General features: G+C 36.6%; 2 protein-coding genes across 4 annotated transcripts in view; one reads left to right on the plus strand and one right to left on the minus strand.

Moving 5' to 3' along the window:
- LOC106090706 (uncharacterized) overlaps positions 1-17,839 on the plus strand; it is a 533,792-nt gene that overhangs the window by 496,968 nt on the left and 18,985 nt on the right. For all 3 annotated transcript variants that reach the window (XM_013256991.2, XM_059362843.1, XM_013256998.2), the window contains one exon: positions 16,665-17,316. In XM_013256991.2, the coding sequence (XP_013112445.1) occupies positions 16,665-17,316 (652 nt within the window). The remainder of the gene's footprint in view (positions 1-16,664; positions 17,317-17,839) is intronic.
- Positions 13,421-17,839, minus strand: part of LOC106090724 (uncharacterized) — a 72,370-nt gene continuing 67,951 nt past the window's right edge. Inside the window, exons 4-5 of the mRNA XM_013257010.2 lie at positions 13,754-13,842; positions 13,421-13,687 (exon numbers count right to left, since the gene is read on the minus strand). Coding sequence (XP_013112464.2) covers positions 13,540-13,687; positions 13,754-13,842 — 237 coding nt within the window. The 3' untranslated portion in view covers positions 13,421-13,539. The remainder of the gene's footprint in view (positions 13,688-13,753; positions 13,843-17,839) is intronic.

The raw sequence follows: 17,839 nt of genomic DNA on the forward strand, positions 1-17,839 counted from the left end.
TTTTTGATATAGCTTTCTTTTTTTTTGCATAATTTATAAGCTTGTTTCAATAGATTTCCGTTTTGTTTCCGGATTCCGTTTCCACGTTGTTTTCAAGCAAATCTTTTAAACGAACGGCCACGGCGACGGCGGCAGCGTCGTTGGCGGCATTGATGTTTGTCTCTATACACAAGACAACGTTACATTACATTTTGTTAGTCTCAGAGACTAAATAGGGGAGAGCAAAAATACAAATATATGAGTGTGTGTGTGTGTGTGGGAAAAGTATGTGTGTCAGTCAGTAGTGTTAATGTGTGAGGGCTTTAAAGTATCCATCTCATTTTTTATCTCCAACGAATTGTAAAAATGAATGGATGCTGTAAGGGATGGGGAGGGTGGTAGAAAATTAAACATTGTTTTTTTTTTTGGGGGGGACTTTCAATATCCCCATTTTGTTTGAAGGAATATAAGGGATGGGGCAAATGAATTACATGTAGGAGGCAAAGAAATAAAGTTGTAATCAGTTTTGCTGGTGCTGCTACCGCTATTTTATGCCGTTAAGCTTTCCAATTCTCTGTATACGCAGCTGTATGTGTATATGTAGGTGTATGTGTGAGCACTAGAATATCTCCTTCAGTGTATTTGTATGTGAAAGAGCAGCTAAAACAGGCTGGTGGCACATCCACACCGAGGCTGGTATTAAACATGGAAAATTGATTTTTCCTGCTTATTGCCGTATACCGGAAATTTTTCAATAATCCCCACTACAACCATGGCTAAGAGTTCCTTTGTGCACATATAAAAGAAAATCTAGACGATTTTTCTAAATTAAGTTCTTTCAACATTTTTTTTTTTTTTTTTTGCTTTCTGTTTATGCTGGTTAGTTAAACATTTGACAGGCGTTTCCTTTTATGTTTTTGGATGAAACCGGGCTGCTTTTTGTGGTGCTAAAACAATCAACAATGTTAATGCCCCGGCCCAGCAGTAAAATATTGTAAAAACCATACTGCTGTGACAGGACAATATCATTGGCAATCATTTCATCATCTGGACCAATCTTGAGTAGACTAGAAAGTCAAATCCTTGGAGAATAATCATAATTTTGGGTATTAGTAGTCCTTGAGTTTTCAAAGTTTCACTAGTTTTTTTTTAATATTTTTCCATAATTTTTTATTTTTTGAGGAAAATTTCCTTTAATTTTTTTCCTTTAACTAAATATGGACGTTTCTGAGCTGAAGAGAGAAATTGCACGTACGAAATCCAAATGGTAACTGAATAGCCAACCATTAAATGTGTGTCGTGTGAGGGTAGATTCCGCAGGAACACAGTATACCATCATCACTTGCATGGCGGAGCGCGTCGACGTTACAAGCTTCTTTTATGATGTACCTACTACAGCACAACACTCTGCTGGTATATACGCAACGTAAGCAGCCCCCTTAAAGGCTGGCTATAAGGTGGCAGTGGCGGTCCTACTACTCGATAGCCAGTCATCATACCAAACAAATGGAGAAAAAAATCTCATATCCCACCACCAAATGTATATGCAACTCTCTGAGTAGATTGCAAACAGAGCGCAATTTCCATTGGAAAGTGCTTGGGAGCAAAGCGCAGACTCTAAATCTGCATGAATGTTAAAAAAAGGGAAATAATTTTATTAAAATTTTCATATTTTTTTTATTAAAAATAATATAAACATTTTTAACTCTTATGCTATGGTTTGCTTTTCTATTTTTAAACTAATGTTTAAATGCTTTTGCAAAAAATATCCCCCAAAAACAAAACATCCCTGGTATACACAATAAACCCCTGGCTTTAACAAACCCCTAAATCCGAGTGCAACCCTCCATTTAGCTCTATTCTCTTTCCCAATCTCAGAAAATATGTTTACAACTCTCTCGCCCTTTGTTTCCATTGATTTATTTCCATTATACCCACATTCACTGGCCAGTCTCTCTCGCTTTCAGAAACTTACTCTCTCTCTCTCTCGCGCGCTCTTTGAATACTATTTTGTGTGTCTCTATTCCTTTTCAAACCTTTTCTTTTCTGATAACGGTTCGCCAAATTTGGGGGGTGGTAATGGTGGTGGTTTGTTGGATATTTCATTTTATTGCCATTTTTCTTCTTCTTCTTTGTTCCTCTAGTTCTTTTTGCTCTGTGGCATTTCATTTTGTCAATGAAGAAGCAGCAGTGGCAGCATAATTTTGCTGTTGTTTTCTTTCTTAATGTTATTAGAAACAATTTGGGAACAAAAATTGTTTAGAGTCCTGTTCACAATGCATTTGCCAGGCAGTCAGCCAGCCAGCCAGTCAGTCAGTCATCCACCCCACTCTAATCATACCCTCGCTGTCATTCACACAATATTGCGAATATCTTGAATACACAGAATTCTGTGTACATGCGTATGTGTGTTTGTGTGTGTATAGTACATTTGAACAGCAGCAGTCTGCTTTCGGGCCAAACAATTAAAACGCATGGTAAGGCGCATAACAGCATAATAAAATTATTTCGGAACAAAAATAAGACAAGAAGCAAACAATTTTTCAATTACTCACCCTGTATTGTATACAGGAGAAAAAGGTTTTGTTTGTGGCTGTTTACTGGGATGGTTATACGGTCTGGTGTAATGTAAGCAACAATAAAAGCAGTAGCAACAGAAGCACCAAAGCAAATACAATGCCCAAGCAGAAAATGACTTTAATTTAACCCACTTTTGTAAAGAATAGAAATATGAATGTCTACATTTCATACATACATATGTGTCAATGCTTGAAGGAACAAACCCAAGCGGGCAATTCAGAAAATTAAAATTTCTTTAAGGATTCTTGGAATATCTTATTTGAAACCCTATGAATCATAAAAAATTGTACAATTTTAAAATCGTAGATGTTGAATAAATCGTGGTGCTGACAAATACCCCTATACACACATATAGGGACAAGCCATAAAAGTGTTGCCAATCCATCAACAAAATTTGATTTTTTTTAACAGACTCTTCAAATCTTCATTTTTTATTTAGTTTATTAAAAGTTTTTTCCCAAAAAAAATATTCTTTACATTTAATTTCAAGAAGAACAAGCCAAATTTTGCATAATTCGTAAAGTCACCTAAATACACCCCCAAAATAGTCATATCAGGATAATATGGGTATCAAAAGAAGGTTATTTGGGAGAAGAGAACAAATCCAGAGGCCACCATAGCGCCAACGCCAGGTTTCGAAACCTGAAAGAAGATATTTTCAGCCGTGGCTTTCCCGTCCAAATGTTGCCAACATTTATGAGGTACTGTGCCATGTAAAAACTTCTCTCCACTGCGGCACGCCGTTCGGACTCGGCTATAATAACCAGGCCACTTAGCAACCTCGGTTAGTAATCGCTCGTCCTAAGTTCCATTGTGTTCGCCCTAGAGAAGGTTCAAGAGAAGGACAAGAGGGAGACAAACCTAAAGGTACACCACAGATACAAAGAAGCACAAGGCAAGAAGAAACTCAACAATGAGAGTATCATTCAGTCAGCCAACTCAGGTCTCTATAGAACTCCTGAAAGACAAGATGACTAAATGCCTGCATGAAATCCAGATACGGATAGATAGATATGTTCACTAGGATGGTTTTATCTCAAAATCGATATAGACCTTTTTTTTGGCGGCACCCCCCTTTAATTTTTCATGTTGGACGTTTTTGAGGAAATTGGTTTCATTATCTCGAATTCAGTGTAACTTGCGTTCTTCGTTAATGAACATAAAATCTTAAATAGAGAATGGCCTGTAATTTGATGTATGACACGGGTAAATAGCTTTAGCCGTTTCAGAAATACGGGTCGCCGAAGTCCCTAAAGTCGCCAAATAACCAAAAAAATCTGATTTTTAAAACTTTGAGGCCCCAGCAGCACGTGTTAACATCTTCCAATTGTAATAACATTTTGGGAATCTTAAAATCGAACAAAATGAAACATTTTAGGGGGTACGAACTGTGTTTTCTCTTCGAAATTGTGTGTCAGAGACACATTAGTTGCTCGACCGTCTCCAAATCTTCGTCGTCATCGCACATGCCTACCTCTGCGTCCAGCACGACGTCTAGGATCTGACGTTGTAATAATAAGTCATGACGCCTATCATCAATGCGATGTCATGCTTCCTCAGCCCAAGAATAGGCGACGTCCTGTTCCTATAAATACAAGGCTGCAACCCACAGTACAAGCTTTAGCCTCGCTCGCTCGTTTACGTAAAAGGCGTCCATCCTACCAAGAAGCTCGAACAGTGGAGTTTCTACAGCATGATCTGCGGCAATAAGCGTTCCATTCCTGGCCAGGTCGTCGGCCGGTCCGATTCAAGTTTAAGCTGAATGATAAGGGGCCTCCTTTTTATAGCCGAGTCCGAACGGCGTGCCGCAGTGCGACACCTCTTTTTGTAAAAGTTTTTACATGTCATACCAAATGGTACAGTACCCCACAAATGTCGCCAGCATTGTGAGGGAATAACCACCGTAAAAAAATTTCCTGATCTTCTTGCCAGTATTCGAACTCAGGCGTTCATCATCATAGGGTGCAATGCTGACCTTTGCGCTATAATGGCCTCCGTAGAAAACTATGTCCATCTCGTCAACAAGGAATGACCCCCCTTATACATATGTAGCATGCCGCAATGCATCATTTTCATCCACAGCTAAACTGAAGAATGTTCGAAGCTTGAGGAGCGCCGTGTATCTGACTCCTTCAGTCATATGGCGATTTTCGTTGCATCCATCATACAGTTGAAAAAGCCTAAGATCGAGAATGGTACTCAGAGGCTCTCTCGGGACGCTCCTTCTTGCTCCTAAGATCTGTACTGCAGCGAAAAACCGCCATAAACGTACAGTGCACCGTCCCTGGCCTAAGCTGCCTTATCCATTCCTATCGAATTGTGACGGGAGTAGAACTCGTTCAGTCCCATTTTAATCCTTCCTTCAACGTACCTTTTCCAACTTACTTACTTACTTGCTTGCTTGCTTACTTACTTACTTACTTACTGGCTTACTTACTTACTTACTTACTTACTTACTTACTTACTTACTTACTTACTTACTTACTTACTTACTTACTTACTTACTTACTTACTTACTTACTTACTTACTTACTTACTTACTTACTTACTTACTTACTTACTTACTTACTTACTTACTTACTTACTTACTTACTTACTTACTTACTTACTTACGTACTTACTTACTTACTTACTTTCTTACTTACTTACTTACTCACTTGCTAACTTACTTACTTACTTACTCACGCTGATTTTGAACCTTAGTTTTTGCTTTGAAAAAAACTTCCGCAGCAACCTCATTTTATTAGTTGACTATGCTTTACTTGCAAACTATACAAAAGTGTTGCATGTGTTAAGCTTTTCTACAGAACACAATTTTTGCCAAAATTCAATTTAAAAATAATTTAAGAGAACACACACACGTACTCACATAAAGTCAAACTTTGCCATGAGGGCTGGCAGTATTGAAAGCTTTATGCACACACACACAATATTCTACAGCTTACCCGCTGTGACTAAACCTAAAACATATGGACGCATTGGATGTAGGTAGACATGTACGAGTATACCAACTTTTTTCAAAAACATCATGAAAACAATATTTTTAAGATTTGGATACAAATTTACAAAATTTTCCCAAGAACATCCAATTATGGAATAGAGGTGTGATTTATAACAATCAACAATAATGGCGCCAAATTGTATTGAAATTATATTGATAAAATGTCTCCAAAGAGAAAAGGCCCCAAATTGTATAGAGAAAAATGTTCCCAAATTGTATACAGAAAAATGTCCCCAAATTATGTAGAGAAAAATGTACCCAAATTAGGGGTGAGTTTTGGCCCTAATATGATTCGAAGCATTTTTGTCCCAAATGATTGTAAATTATTTCTAACATAAGCATCATGAAATTTTATACGAAAATAAAAAATCAAATTTAAACTGTTAAAACAATTCTATATCAATTTAAAGACATTTAAGCATATTTTGTACTTGCAATATTTTGAAAAAAAAAATGCAAAGTATTTTTTCCTTAAACTTTAGTGATTCTTTAGACTCCAATACTGCCCTTTTACTTTAATATAGAAACCCATCTGCTCAATTTAATCTATGCAGCAAAAGGAGCATGACATTCTAAAAATATGTGGCTACATTGTACACTTTAATATTTAACGAATCTCAAAAGATATTTCCACGTCAGGGCCAATAAACGGTCAATAAATAGTCAAGTAATGCGGCCGATGGCCAATAACATTTCTAAGATACTTGATGGCCTTTAACAAAGGCAAACACAAGCGAATTTACTAAAGCCAATGCTAAAAAGGCCAAAGGGACAGCAAGGACGACAAGTCTTATTTGCTGTATGACTTCATTAAACTTTCAACAACAAAAAAGGAACATTGCGTTTGACAACATTCACATTACAACAGTGTAATTATAAACGAAAGATGGACAAATGGGGATAGTCACAAAAATGGTCAAACATCTTGTAAAGAAGAAATCAGAAATGCCTTTCATAGCTAAGAGCATTGTTTTTTTTTTTTTTGAAAAATTTTCACTCAAACCCCAGATTGATGATGCTAAAGACATGTATAGCCCAACTAAGCCGCAAGTGTAGTCAAGTGTATCACATGTTGTGGCACTTTTAATGGTCTATCTATTTGTAGTCAACGTTGGTTGCTGTGGCAAATTTTCGTTTCGAAAACCTTCTTACCCACCTAAGCTTTCTTCTGCCTGCTTGTCATTTCCCTTTTAACTAGGGCGAGAACAGCACTAACTACTATGACGCAGCCGGCATAATGATGAAATGAAAATTCTGCACAATTAAAGTGATTTCTGGTTTGTTGCCAATATCATGCTAAGTCCTTCATACTGTCATCCTACGTTTTTGCCTTTCTAATAGTTGCTGTGGTCGTGCTATTTGCTCTCCTCCTTTTTTTTTTTTGATTTTGATTTCTTTCAGATATTGCTTTTATTGTAAGGAAATGACAATGCATCTTCCTTGCCTTTGCCTCTCTTTACTCTTCATGACGGGTAAAGCAGGCGCGCATCTCTAGCCATGCTATGTAGCTCGAATGGTTTTGCCCTTTGCTTTGATGAGATTTATTGGTTTTCACAAATGCTTCTTAGCAAGAGAGGCAGCAAGAGAGTGAAAAAGGAGAGACAATAAGTGTACCCGTTGTGTGTATGTGTTTGTTGGTTTTGATTTTATTTTTTGGGGTGCCGATGCCAAAAGCGAAGGGCCATCCGAAAGGGAGGAAAATCAATTTATTAAGGACATGATGATTTATTATGTTTTCATTAATGTTGCCACTTTTTGTGCCTGATGATGATGCTGATGCTGTAGCTAGAGATGCTGCTGCTGCTCTCCTATTTGGATTGCTAAGGTTGGTAGAGTAACGGTGTTAAGTCCCCAAGAATTCAATTAAGTTTGTTGTGTGCCAATGACTTGGGGGTCTCTTAGCGAAAACAGAGATTTGTCACATTTAACATGGACATGAACTTTATTAAATACCGTATGGCAACACTAATACCAAACATATGATTGTGATCACAAACCTAAAAAGGTAAATAGAGGAAAGCGAAAAAATTTATTGAAAAAATCAAACAAAACGAAATAAAGTAATATATAAAAAAATTAAATGAAATAATAAAAGATAAAATGAAATGAAGTAAAAATAAAATAAAGTAAAATAAAATAAAATAAAATAAAATAAAATAAAATAAAATAAAATAAAATAAAATAAAATAAAATAAAATAAAATAAAATAAAATAAAATAAAATAAAATAAAATAAAATAAAATAAAATAAAATAAAATAAAATAAAATAAAATAAAATAAAATAAAATAAAATAAAATAAAATAAAATAAAATAAAATAAAATAAAATGAAATGAAATGAAATGAAATGAAACAAAACAAACTAAGCAAAGAGAAAAACTATATTGAAAATTTATCTAAAGAAAAAAAATTACCTCCTAAGACGAATTTTTCATGAAATTTCCTCAAAAAAATTTTCAGCTTTGGTTTTCCCCTCTTAATGCTAGAACATTTGTGAAGTACTATGGCATGTAAAACTTCTCTCCAAAAAAGTGTCGCACTGTGGCACGCCGTTCGGACTCGGCTATATAAGCAGGTCCCTTATCATTGAGCTTAAACTTGAATCGGACTGCACTCATTGATATGTCAAGAGTTTGCCCCTGTTCCTTAGTGGAATGTTCATGCAGAAAATGTTCATGAAATTTTCTCTACAACAAAATTTCCATGAAATTTTCTCTACAACAAAATTTTCATAAAACTTTCTCTCCAACAAAATTTCCATGAAATTTTCTCTACAACAAATTTTCAATAAAATTTTTTCTAAAGACAAAATTTCCATGAAATTTTTTCTAAAGACAAAATTTCCATGATATTTTATCTAAAGACAAAATTTCCATGAAATTTTATCTAAAGACAAAATTTCCATGAAATTTTATCTAAAGACAAAATTTCCATGAAATTTTATCTAAAGACAAAATTTCTATGAAATTTTATCTAAAGACAAAATGTCCATGAAATTTTATCTAAAGACAAAATTTCCATGAAATTTTATCTAAAGACAAAATTTCCATGAAATTTTCTCTAAAGACAAAATTTCCATGAAATTTTCTCTAAAGACAAAATTTCCATCAAATTTTCTCTAAAGACAAAATTTCCATCAAATTTTCTCAAAGACAAAATTTCTATGAAATTTTCTCTAAAGACAAAATTTCCATGAAATTTTATCTAAAGACAAAATTTCCATGAAATTTTATCTAAAGACAAAATTTCCATGAAATTTTCTCTAAAGACAAAATTTACATAAAATTTTCTCCAAAGGCCAAATTTCCACGAAATTTTTCCTAAAGACAATATTGCTATGAAATTTTCTTTTAAAACAAAATTTCCATGAAAATTTTCTAAGAAATTTCTAAAGACAATATTTCTATGAAATTTCTCTTAAAACAAAATTTCTATGAAATTTTCTCTAAAAACAAAATTTTTATGAAATTTTCTCTACCGGTAAAATTTTCTCTTAAGACAAAAAAAAACAATATATTCCTAAAAGTTTTCTAAAGAAAAATTTTGTCTAAAAGTAAAGTTAAAATTAAATTTTCTCTTAAAATAGAATTACCAAAAAATTTCCTCCAAGGATAAATTTTCCATAAAATATTCTCCAACACATAAATGAAAATTCATTTACATTTTAAACAGAATTTTTAATGAAATTTCTAAATTTCTGTATCATTTTCTCAAAATTTCTATGAAATTTTGTATACATTGCTGCTTGGCTAATGCCAACACTTGGTTTCAGCTGTAATAACACCAAGGGAGAGAAAGATGTTTATACTCTAGCCAGTGGTTAACGCCTTTGTGATCGGCGACATTTAGGCAAATTTTCGGCCATGACTAGACACATTTTGGTAAACGCGCTAATTGGCAGAGAATTTAGCCCAACCCTGCTTACTCCACATATATTCCCACGAGTCAATGGAAATCATGTAGTTTTAATAAAAGCTGCAGCCATCCATTCATTCATCCTTCCTTCCTTCCGTCCTTCCGTCCAAGCTAGGCAAGCTGCCCTTCCAATTACAAAATTGTATACGCACGTCAAACACTAAACCACCCACCATCCCATGCAAACCCCCTTCCCCCTGCCATCCATAGGTCTTCTGGACAATACTCCAACTCAAACACACACACACACGCTTGCTTTATAAACTTATTTTGTTAACAATGCCGTGGCCACAGTCACTTGGCCAGCAAGTCAAAAGGACTTCTTGGTCTATGTGGTGATGGAGAAGGTGGGGGGAGGTTGTTTTGGGCGTTTGTTGGCATGGGTAGAGGGTCATTAAAAACGCAGAAATACCAACATGAAGAATTTGCCTATAGAAGTTGTTTAATGAATTGTTAATGGAAGCAAAATCCCAAAACGCTAAACACATTTTTGTCACTGTGATGTCACCAAATTAATTTGAAGGAAAGCGCGAACCCAACTTGTCCACAACGTGCCGACACAGTGACCAGACAGACGTCTGACCGACCGACCAACCCATCTGCCATATAGCCTAGTATAGACCAAATTCATTGTCAGCAACCACAGAGCATCCTTACAAGTGTATGTGGTTTGTGTGTGTGTGGGTCTGAGTGTGTGAAAGATTGATCAGGCAGGAGGTGGGGTCTTTGTGTTTGTCACCGCCTTCCATGTTTAATTGTTTGTTAATTTTTTCTGTCTATTAGTTAATTGAATTACTAGGATAGCATTTCGCTATGATGTTTGTTTTTTTTTTAGGGGAAGGGAAAAATTCAAGAACTTGCGATTTTGTAATATTTGGACAATATTGACGCTTTCTCTAAAAACTAAATTTCAAGGAAATTTTGTCTTTTTAGTGAAAGGCAATGAAATTTTCTGTAAAGACAAAATTTCCAAAAAATTTTACCAAAAAACAAAATTTCCATTGAATTTATTTTAAAATTTGCTCTAAGGGTAACATTTGTAAGTAATTTCCCATGAAGTGTTCTCTAAAGACAAAAGTTCCATAAAATTTCCCTTCAAATCTAAATTTCCTGAAATTTTTCTCTAAAATCAGAGATGAGAGCCTTTGACGCTGACATACAGCGTCTCTCTCATGGTATTCCTATTTGCTTCAGAAAAGAGTGCTGCCGCGGTACCTTGCTTGCATCTTCCAGATCACCCAGCTGGGAGTACGGCTGACCAGAGTCTGACGCCATACAGAGATCCATATATCAAAATCGGCCGAAACACCACCATAAACATTAAGTGTTCTGTCTTAGGCCTACGCCCCATCTCCTTCTTTCAGCACGCCTCTCGGGGTACTTCTCTTTGCTCGGCCTAACCAACGCCGTAAACATTCGGTATACTGTCCCCGGCATAAGCCACTACTCCCATTTATCGAATTGTCTCAAAAGTGAAGTGTATTCAGTCCCCTTTCGAACGTTTTCTCGATTTTTCTTCTTAAGTTCAGTTTCTGGTCGAAAATCAAGCCCAGTTACATGGCCTCCGGAGAGAGGGGAGGACAGGTTCCCTTAAAATGGCCAGCTTTCTTCGCCTGGCGATCCTCGTCAAGCTCCTGTAGGTGAGCAAGCTCGTTCCGATCGCGACGGGAACAGTGTGGCCATTGGTTATTTTAAGGCTCCAATAGCCCGCCTTGTCATATCGAGCATCATAGGCACTCAGTATTTGTGCAAGAGCCAGTGCCGCTCGGCCTCTCGCTGAGACTTCACGCCCGATACCGCTGATTGTCTGCGACTGCTGTTGCAGGTACTCCGTATGGAGCATTCAACTATCCGCACCTGTGGACGCGCCCGGTAGCTTGCAGCTAAGCTTCTTGTGACAGCAATGAACACCACACAGATCGGACCTCAATGTTTCAGCATGTGTGGTGCTGACAGCTATCCCGTGCCGGGTGAAAAATATTAGCTTCGTCTTTCTGAAATGTATGCCAAGCCTATTAGCCGTCGCCCATCCAAGCATCTTCTTTAACGCCCGCACGAAGTGCGTTATAGAAGAAAGAGAACGGACACGCACCATGATCCGCATAGGCATCGACCTTTACCCTTTCCTCCTCGAAGAAGGGAAAAGGGAAAAGAAGCTCGAGAGATGAGCACTGCCCTGCATATTCTCCATAATCCAACCAACCAACCAAGCCTGATTCCATACCAGACATCCATACATAGATGAGAAGCGCCCTAAACCACCGCCACCGCCTTTAACATCTAGTGTACTTTCCTCGACCTAAGCCCCCAAATATTGAGTTGTGACACAATCTGCCTGCTTATCAACCTCATTCAGGGTATTCTTATATACACCAGAGAGTTATGCTTTTAAACAGCCCTTCTATGTGTAAATGCCTCCAAAGTGATGTCTTCTATCCCCAATTTCCTTCGATATAGCCAACCACATTCTGAAGTTCCAAACTCCTAAAGGGTCAAATATTCTCTCCAGGGTCTTTAAGTCAAAGGCGGATAAACTAAATGGTTTATAATTCTTTGACAGGAAATCGCTTGATTTTCTCACCTTGGCGATGAAAAATATTATAACCTACCACCTCGACACGTTCAGCTACTAAAAATCATCGCAATGAGATTCTGCGCTTTACAGCATAGCAGACAATCAATGAGAGTCAGATCACCGCCTCAATATTCCGCATTCATTAAAATAAATTCTATTCATTTTTGTCTTTGAAAGACAAGTGTTTACACATCGTGTTAACGTCCCCAATAGATGAAAGGAACTCTATGTTCACCTTTGTTGTTCACTTGTTGCAAAACAGTTGGAGTTGACTATACACATACAGTTAGAAAAACACTGGCACTTAAACATATTAAGGTTTGAAATTTTTTGAAATAGTTGTTCTAGCCGTTCACAGGGGGCAGTTGTGATTCGCTTGTTATACAGACAGTTCAAAAAGCACATATGAAGACAATTGAAGCTGTTAAATAACTATGCTACCGTTATATAAACGACCATAACTAATATAACTAACAAACTGAATATAACGTATGTATGTGCTAACGCTAAGCTACCGTTATATGAAAAAGCTTAACAGATATAATAATGGAAACCGGTAGACTGTATAACACTGTTCACACTCTGTTTTTTATGAATATATATGTATACAAATACCATTCTACTGTTATAATAAATGTCATATCTGATATAATAACAGTAACTGGGTAGGCATTGCAGAGCATACTATCTGTTTTTATGACTTTTTTTCTCTTTTAATTTCCAAACCTTACAGAAGTGCAATCGCACAATAACCTGTCTTCTTTAATTATACCTACCTACCTTTTTGAAGGATATGTCAATGGAAAAAATATCACATTACATTTGCATTGTTGTTGTTATATGTTGTGACCCCAATAGTGTAAAATGAAATGGATTCCCTAAAGCCTAGTGGTAGTATCTTCCAGGAAATTGGTAATCAATGTGGTGGTTCGTTCTAAAGCAGCGATATATTTCCTCATGCTTCTCATATGACTGCGGGAAGTGGGATTTCACTTAACCAACCAACGACAAATTTGTGTTTGGTTTGAAGCACTTCAATGGTGAGTGTTACACTTGCTGCTGCCTGAAAGGGCTGCTGGTGGTGCCCAAATGTCTTGTCTTTTTCATTGCCATGTGATGTGATACAATGCTAAACAGAGCAGCGCACATCCACTTGAAGAATTTGTGCATGACAATTTAGGCGGCGCATTATTACAAAGAACAAGTTCATCGGTAACCAATGATTCCCCCTCCCTTCAGAAACCATAAAGAGATAATTTCCTACAAAAAAGCAGTGTACACACACACACACACAAATTGAGTAAGAGTCTGGTCCAAGTGTAGTGAGGGAGGGACAAATTATGACACTTGAAATGCAAACAAACAACAAAATATCGTTATAATAATTTTGTTAGGAATTTGTTTTTTTTATTTATTTACAAGTTTCGTTATCAAAACTCCAATGCAATGTGTGGTTTAGAGATCGTTTTTTGTTGTTGGAAAAAATCTCCTTAGTCAATTGATGGTCGAGTAGCCTCAATCAGACCCTTTGGCACTTCATATTTTTGATTGTATACTCGAAACTTTCTAATTGGGGCCGGATAGAGAGGACCTTCCCTAGTCTCAATTTGTTCGCAAGCCATCTTTTTGTTTAAAAATCTGAAAAAACAAAGATATTGTTTTAAATATTTGACCATAAAATTCTTTTATTTCTTAAAACCCCACCTAACATCGTCTCTTGTGAATGCCGTTCGTATGGTATAGAGAATTTCACAAGTGAATCCAAGCAATGTTATAAGTCCAATGGGTATGACCTAAAAATATAAAATTACTTTTTTTAATGTTCAAGAACTGTGACAAAGTTTTTCTTTATAGGCAAATAAAATTCGAAAGACGTAGAGAAGGACTCGGACAAACTGATTCGAATTGCCCTGACATAGAACATATTGTCGGTAATGTCAATAGGACTCAAAACTCAAGGAATATGATAAGATAGCCATAGCTTTTCTGCGAACAGGCCGATAGCGTCTATGACGCAGCCATGATGAAATATTTTCAGGCAAAATCCCATATCCACACTGAACGGCGGGGCAAGAAGAAGTGTACCGAAAGAGGCGCTAAATGTCAAATTTGTTCTTAAACCCCGTTTACACTGGTCCTTAAATCCGTATTTAAGGCTCTCGTCAGCTGATTTTATAAAGGCTAAAAAGATGATCGAGCCACTAAATTCGGATTTAAAGAGAGGTGTAAACGTGGTTTAAGCCGCTGTTACCCGGCATGTAGTTGCCTTATGCCATGCCACTTTTTGTATTCACATGTAATTGAAAATGTTTATCAAATTATCGAATTACATACGATTCACCATTTTTGCTATCACACTTGTATGTTACGTTCCTATGGCATAACCTAAAAATGTGAGCAAATCTGATATTACATGTACTATTTTGAAAAGTGATTTTCATATGTTAGTTTCATTTGTATCACAAGACATGTACAACTGTACATGTGCTATGTCATAAGACACCTGCAAACCGTATAATAGAGCCTTTAGGCATGTGCATCTATATGTTGGTGTGAGGCAACGAAGATTGTCTGTGTTGCTCCTCAAACTTTGGGAACTTTTCTATTTTGCTGATAGATGGAGCGCCATGTTGATTATTTGCCAGGGGTACCCATTCTTTTAAGTAAAGGTCTCCGGGGTCCTCAAGTCACTGGAAAAGATGGATATGCTGGAGCGGCGGACCGATGAGAATGCTACGAGATGGGTGGTCAGTCAGACTAAAATCTATTATCTAAAAAAAGTAATGACGAAAAAATTTTGGGAAAATCGAACATAGTACCACCTTTAAAGACTGGTACTATGTTCATTTATCACCATTGAAACCACAATTTTTTCGCAATTACTTTTTTGAAACATTACGAAAATAACAATGATAAAATAACAATTTTAATAAAATGTTACCATAAGCAATGAGAGAATGTCCTACTGAATCAGCAAGTTTTTTGCTTTAAAACCTATTATTTGAAAAAACTAATCGGTGAAGAATATCGCGAAATGAAGATAGTACCAGTCTTAAGTAATGAGGGAAAGTCCTACTGAATGAAATCAGCAAGTCTATCTGCTTTAAAATCTATTATCTAAAAAAAGTAATCACGAAAAAATTTCGCAAAAATCGAACATACTACCGCCACTGTATTAAAAAGATAGAATACTAACAAACAGAAAGAATGCTTTAACGTTTGTATTGTTTTGTTATTATTCAATACGGAATTCTTGGTCATTTCTTCCTTTTAGAAGACTATACTATACCATATTGAGTTACGTTTAGCCGCCTTCTTATTCATTTAGCGTTTGAACGTTAACCGTATTCATTGTGTCGCCTCACCCTAGTTACATATCCCTTATGTGTGTACTCACGCAACCCTAACCCTGTGTTTTGTTTTGGTAACTGAGAGAATTACGCTTGCATTCTTAGCATTGCTCTCCAATGTATGACATAGATAAATTATGTATTCCTTGTCTCTGTCTTTCTTTCTCTTGCGCATCCCTCATTCAACTAACGATGAGAACGATCAAAGCATTCTTAAAACAGAGAAAGAAGGAGAATGGCCCTCTCAGTCCTGTTTGGAAGAAAAAACAACATAAATACCAAGTAACCAAGCACAAGTTTTGTTTTGGTAACTAATCGAATTGCGCTTGCTCATGTTTCATTCGTTATCTTTCGCTCAAGGAACGCACACAAGGAGTTCCAATAAACTGTCAAACCCTCTACTGTACGTTGAAATGTTCAAAATTGCGTGATTTTAAAGACAACAAATAAAAGCATAAATGAATAGATTATACAATACTACCCACGATACAATACAAAAAAGCCATAATAAAACATTAACAGTTATAAAAAGAGAACTTAAGTTCCCATTAAAAAAATACGGTAATCAGTTACACAAAGATAATCAATATGTAAAGTGTTTGCTACAAACAAAAAATTTTTCTATACATGAATTGAAGTGAACTACGAAATTTCCCAAATTTCCTTACATTACAAGGATATTCATATGATTAAAACAACTGCATTGAAAGTAACCGTTAATTGAAGGCTAGACATAGAACAGATGCATATTTTGTTGTTGTTATTTTTGTTTGGTAGCTTAGCAACCGGCAAATAAAACTTTTTGTTGCTAAAAGCGCGTAGTTCTGTTTATTTGAACATTCTAACAAACCCAAAACCAAGGAAATTTGTGGATTTTATCACTCCGTGGAATTTAATTTGGCAAGACACACAAACAAGCAGAAGAACACCCACCTTGCAAGTAGTTAATAAAATAATAGAAGAGAAAGAGGAAAACAAAGGTTTCAGTGTTTTAAGTGATTTTTGCAAAACCAAAGAAGAAATATACAAATAGTGGTATTTCTATCACACACATAACCTAGAAATAAAATAAAAATCATACGTTTTGAGACTACTTTTAGACGCTCGTGTGTTAGCAAATATCTCATCACCATTCATTTACAACAGGAAATGCACGCTCTTAAAGAGGGAGCTACCATGTTACAACATCATCCCACATCTTTACCACCACCCATGGTGCCACGTATTAAAGAGGAACCTACCCAAAATTTCTTTTATCCCCACAGTAATCCCATTGATAATGCTGCCGCTGCTGCTGCCGCCGCCGCAGCTGGTCTCATAGATCCTCATCACAATCGGGAATTGCACAATGCTCTGGTGGCCTCGATAAATGGCAATGTTGCTGCAGCCGTTAATGGTTCCCTGACAACATCGGCTGTTTTAAAAAGTGCCTCCGTTGCTGCCCAACAACATCAGCAGCAGCAACAACAACAGCAGCAGCAGCAACAACACCATCAACAACAACAGCAGCAGGCAAACAACAATACGGTATCGCAACAGCAACAACAACAGAATCAGAATACAAACCCAAATTCCAATACCAATTGCACACAACAACAACAGCAGCAACAACAAGGAACACAGACCCAACAGCAATCCGCCATGGTTGTTAACAATGCCAACCAACAAACAGGCAATGTGGTCGTTAATGGTGGCGGCGGTGCTTCCAACGATGGCATGGCTGTGGTCAAATACACATCATCGGGTCGTTCGACTCCCAGCAATAGCATGAATGGTTCAGCTGGCTCCGATCCTGCACCGGGCAAACTCTTTGTTGGCGGTTTGAGCTGGCAGACATCGGCCGAGAAGCTTAAGGAGTATTTCAATATGTTTGGTACTGTAACAGATGTGCTCATTATGAAGGATCCTGTCACACAGGTAAGCGCATATGTTATTGCTTGCCTCTGTCTGCTCTTTGTTCTAGTCCAAAAGCAAAAAAGAAAACAAAACAAACGCTTAACAGTTTTTCTTTCCTTATCGATATTTTATAATTCTTTTTAATTTTCCTCTTTTTCTGTTATCTCCAAGACCATGGAAAAAGTTTACGAAAACGGCGACGACGATGATGGTGATCTATCATCGTTTATTTGTGTGTCTGCCCTTTCTTTTTTTTTTTTTTTTGGTTTCAAACCTTTCACATCTGCCCTTTATCCACACGTTCTGTGGTCTTCCGTTGTATTCTTCACTTCCTTTTAATTTATGTTTTTAACATTACGTTTGTTTTCTTAAAAGAGTTTTACCTTGAGTATGCACTGGTCTGCCTGTACATCAGCTGCTCTTTTATGTCTTTTATTACTGCTGCGGTTTTCTGTTGTCATTGTCAATATGTCTTTGGCCACATTTTGGCTTCGGAGTTTCTTCTCCTACTTATCCTCTATTCATCTTTTTACCTGTGATTTTC

The sequence above is a fragment of the Stomoxys calcitrans genome, chromosome 2 (genome assembly GCF_963082655.1).
Source record: "Stomoxys calcitrans chromosome 2, idStoCalc2.1, whole genome shotgun sequence".
Taxonomy (NCBI): Eukaryota; Metazoa; Arthropoda; class Insecta; order Diptera; family Muscidae; genus Stomoxys; species Stomoxys calcitrans.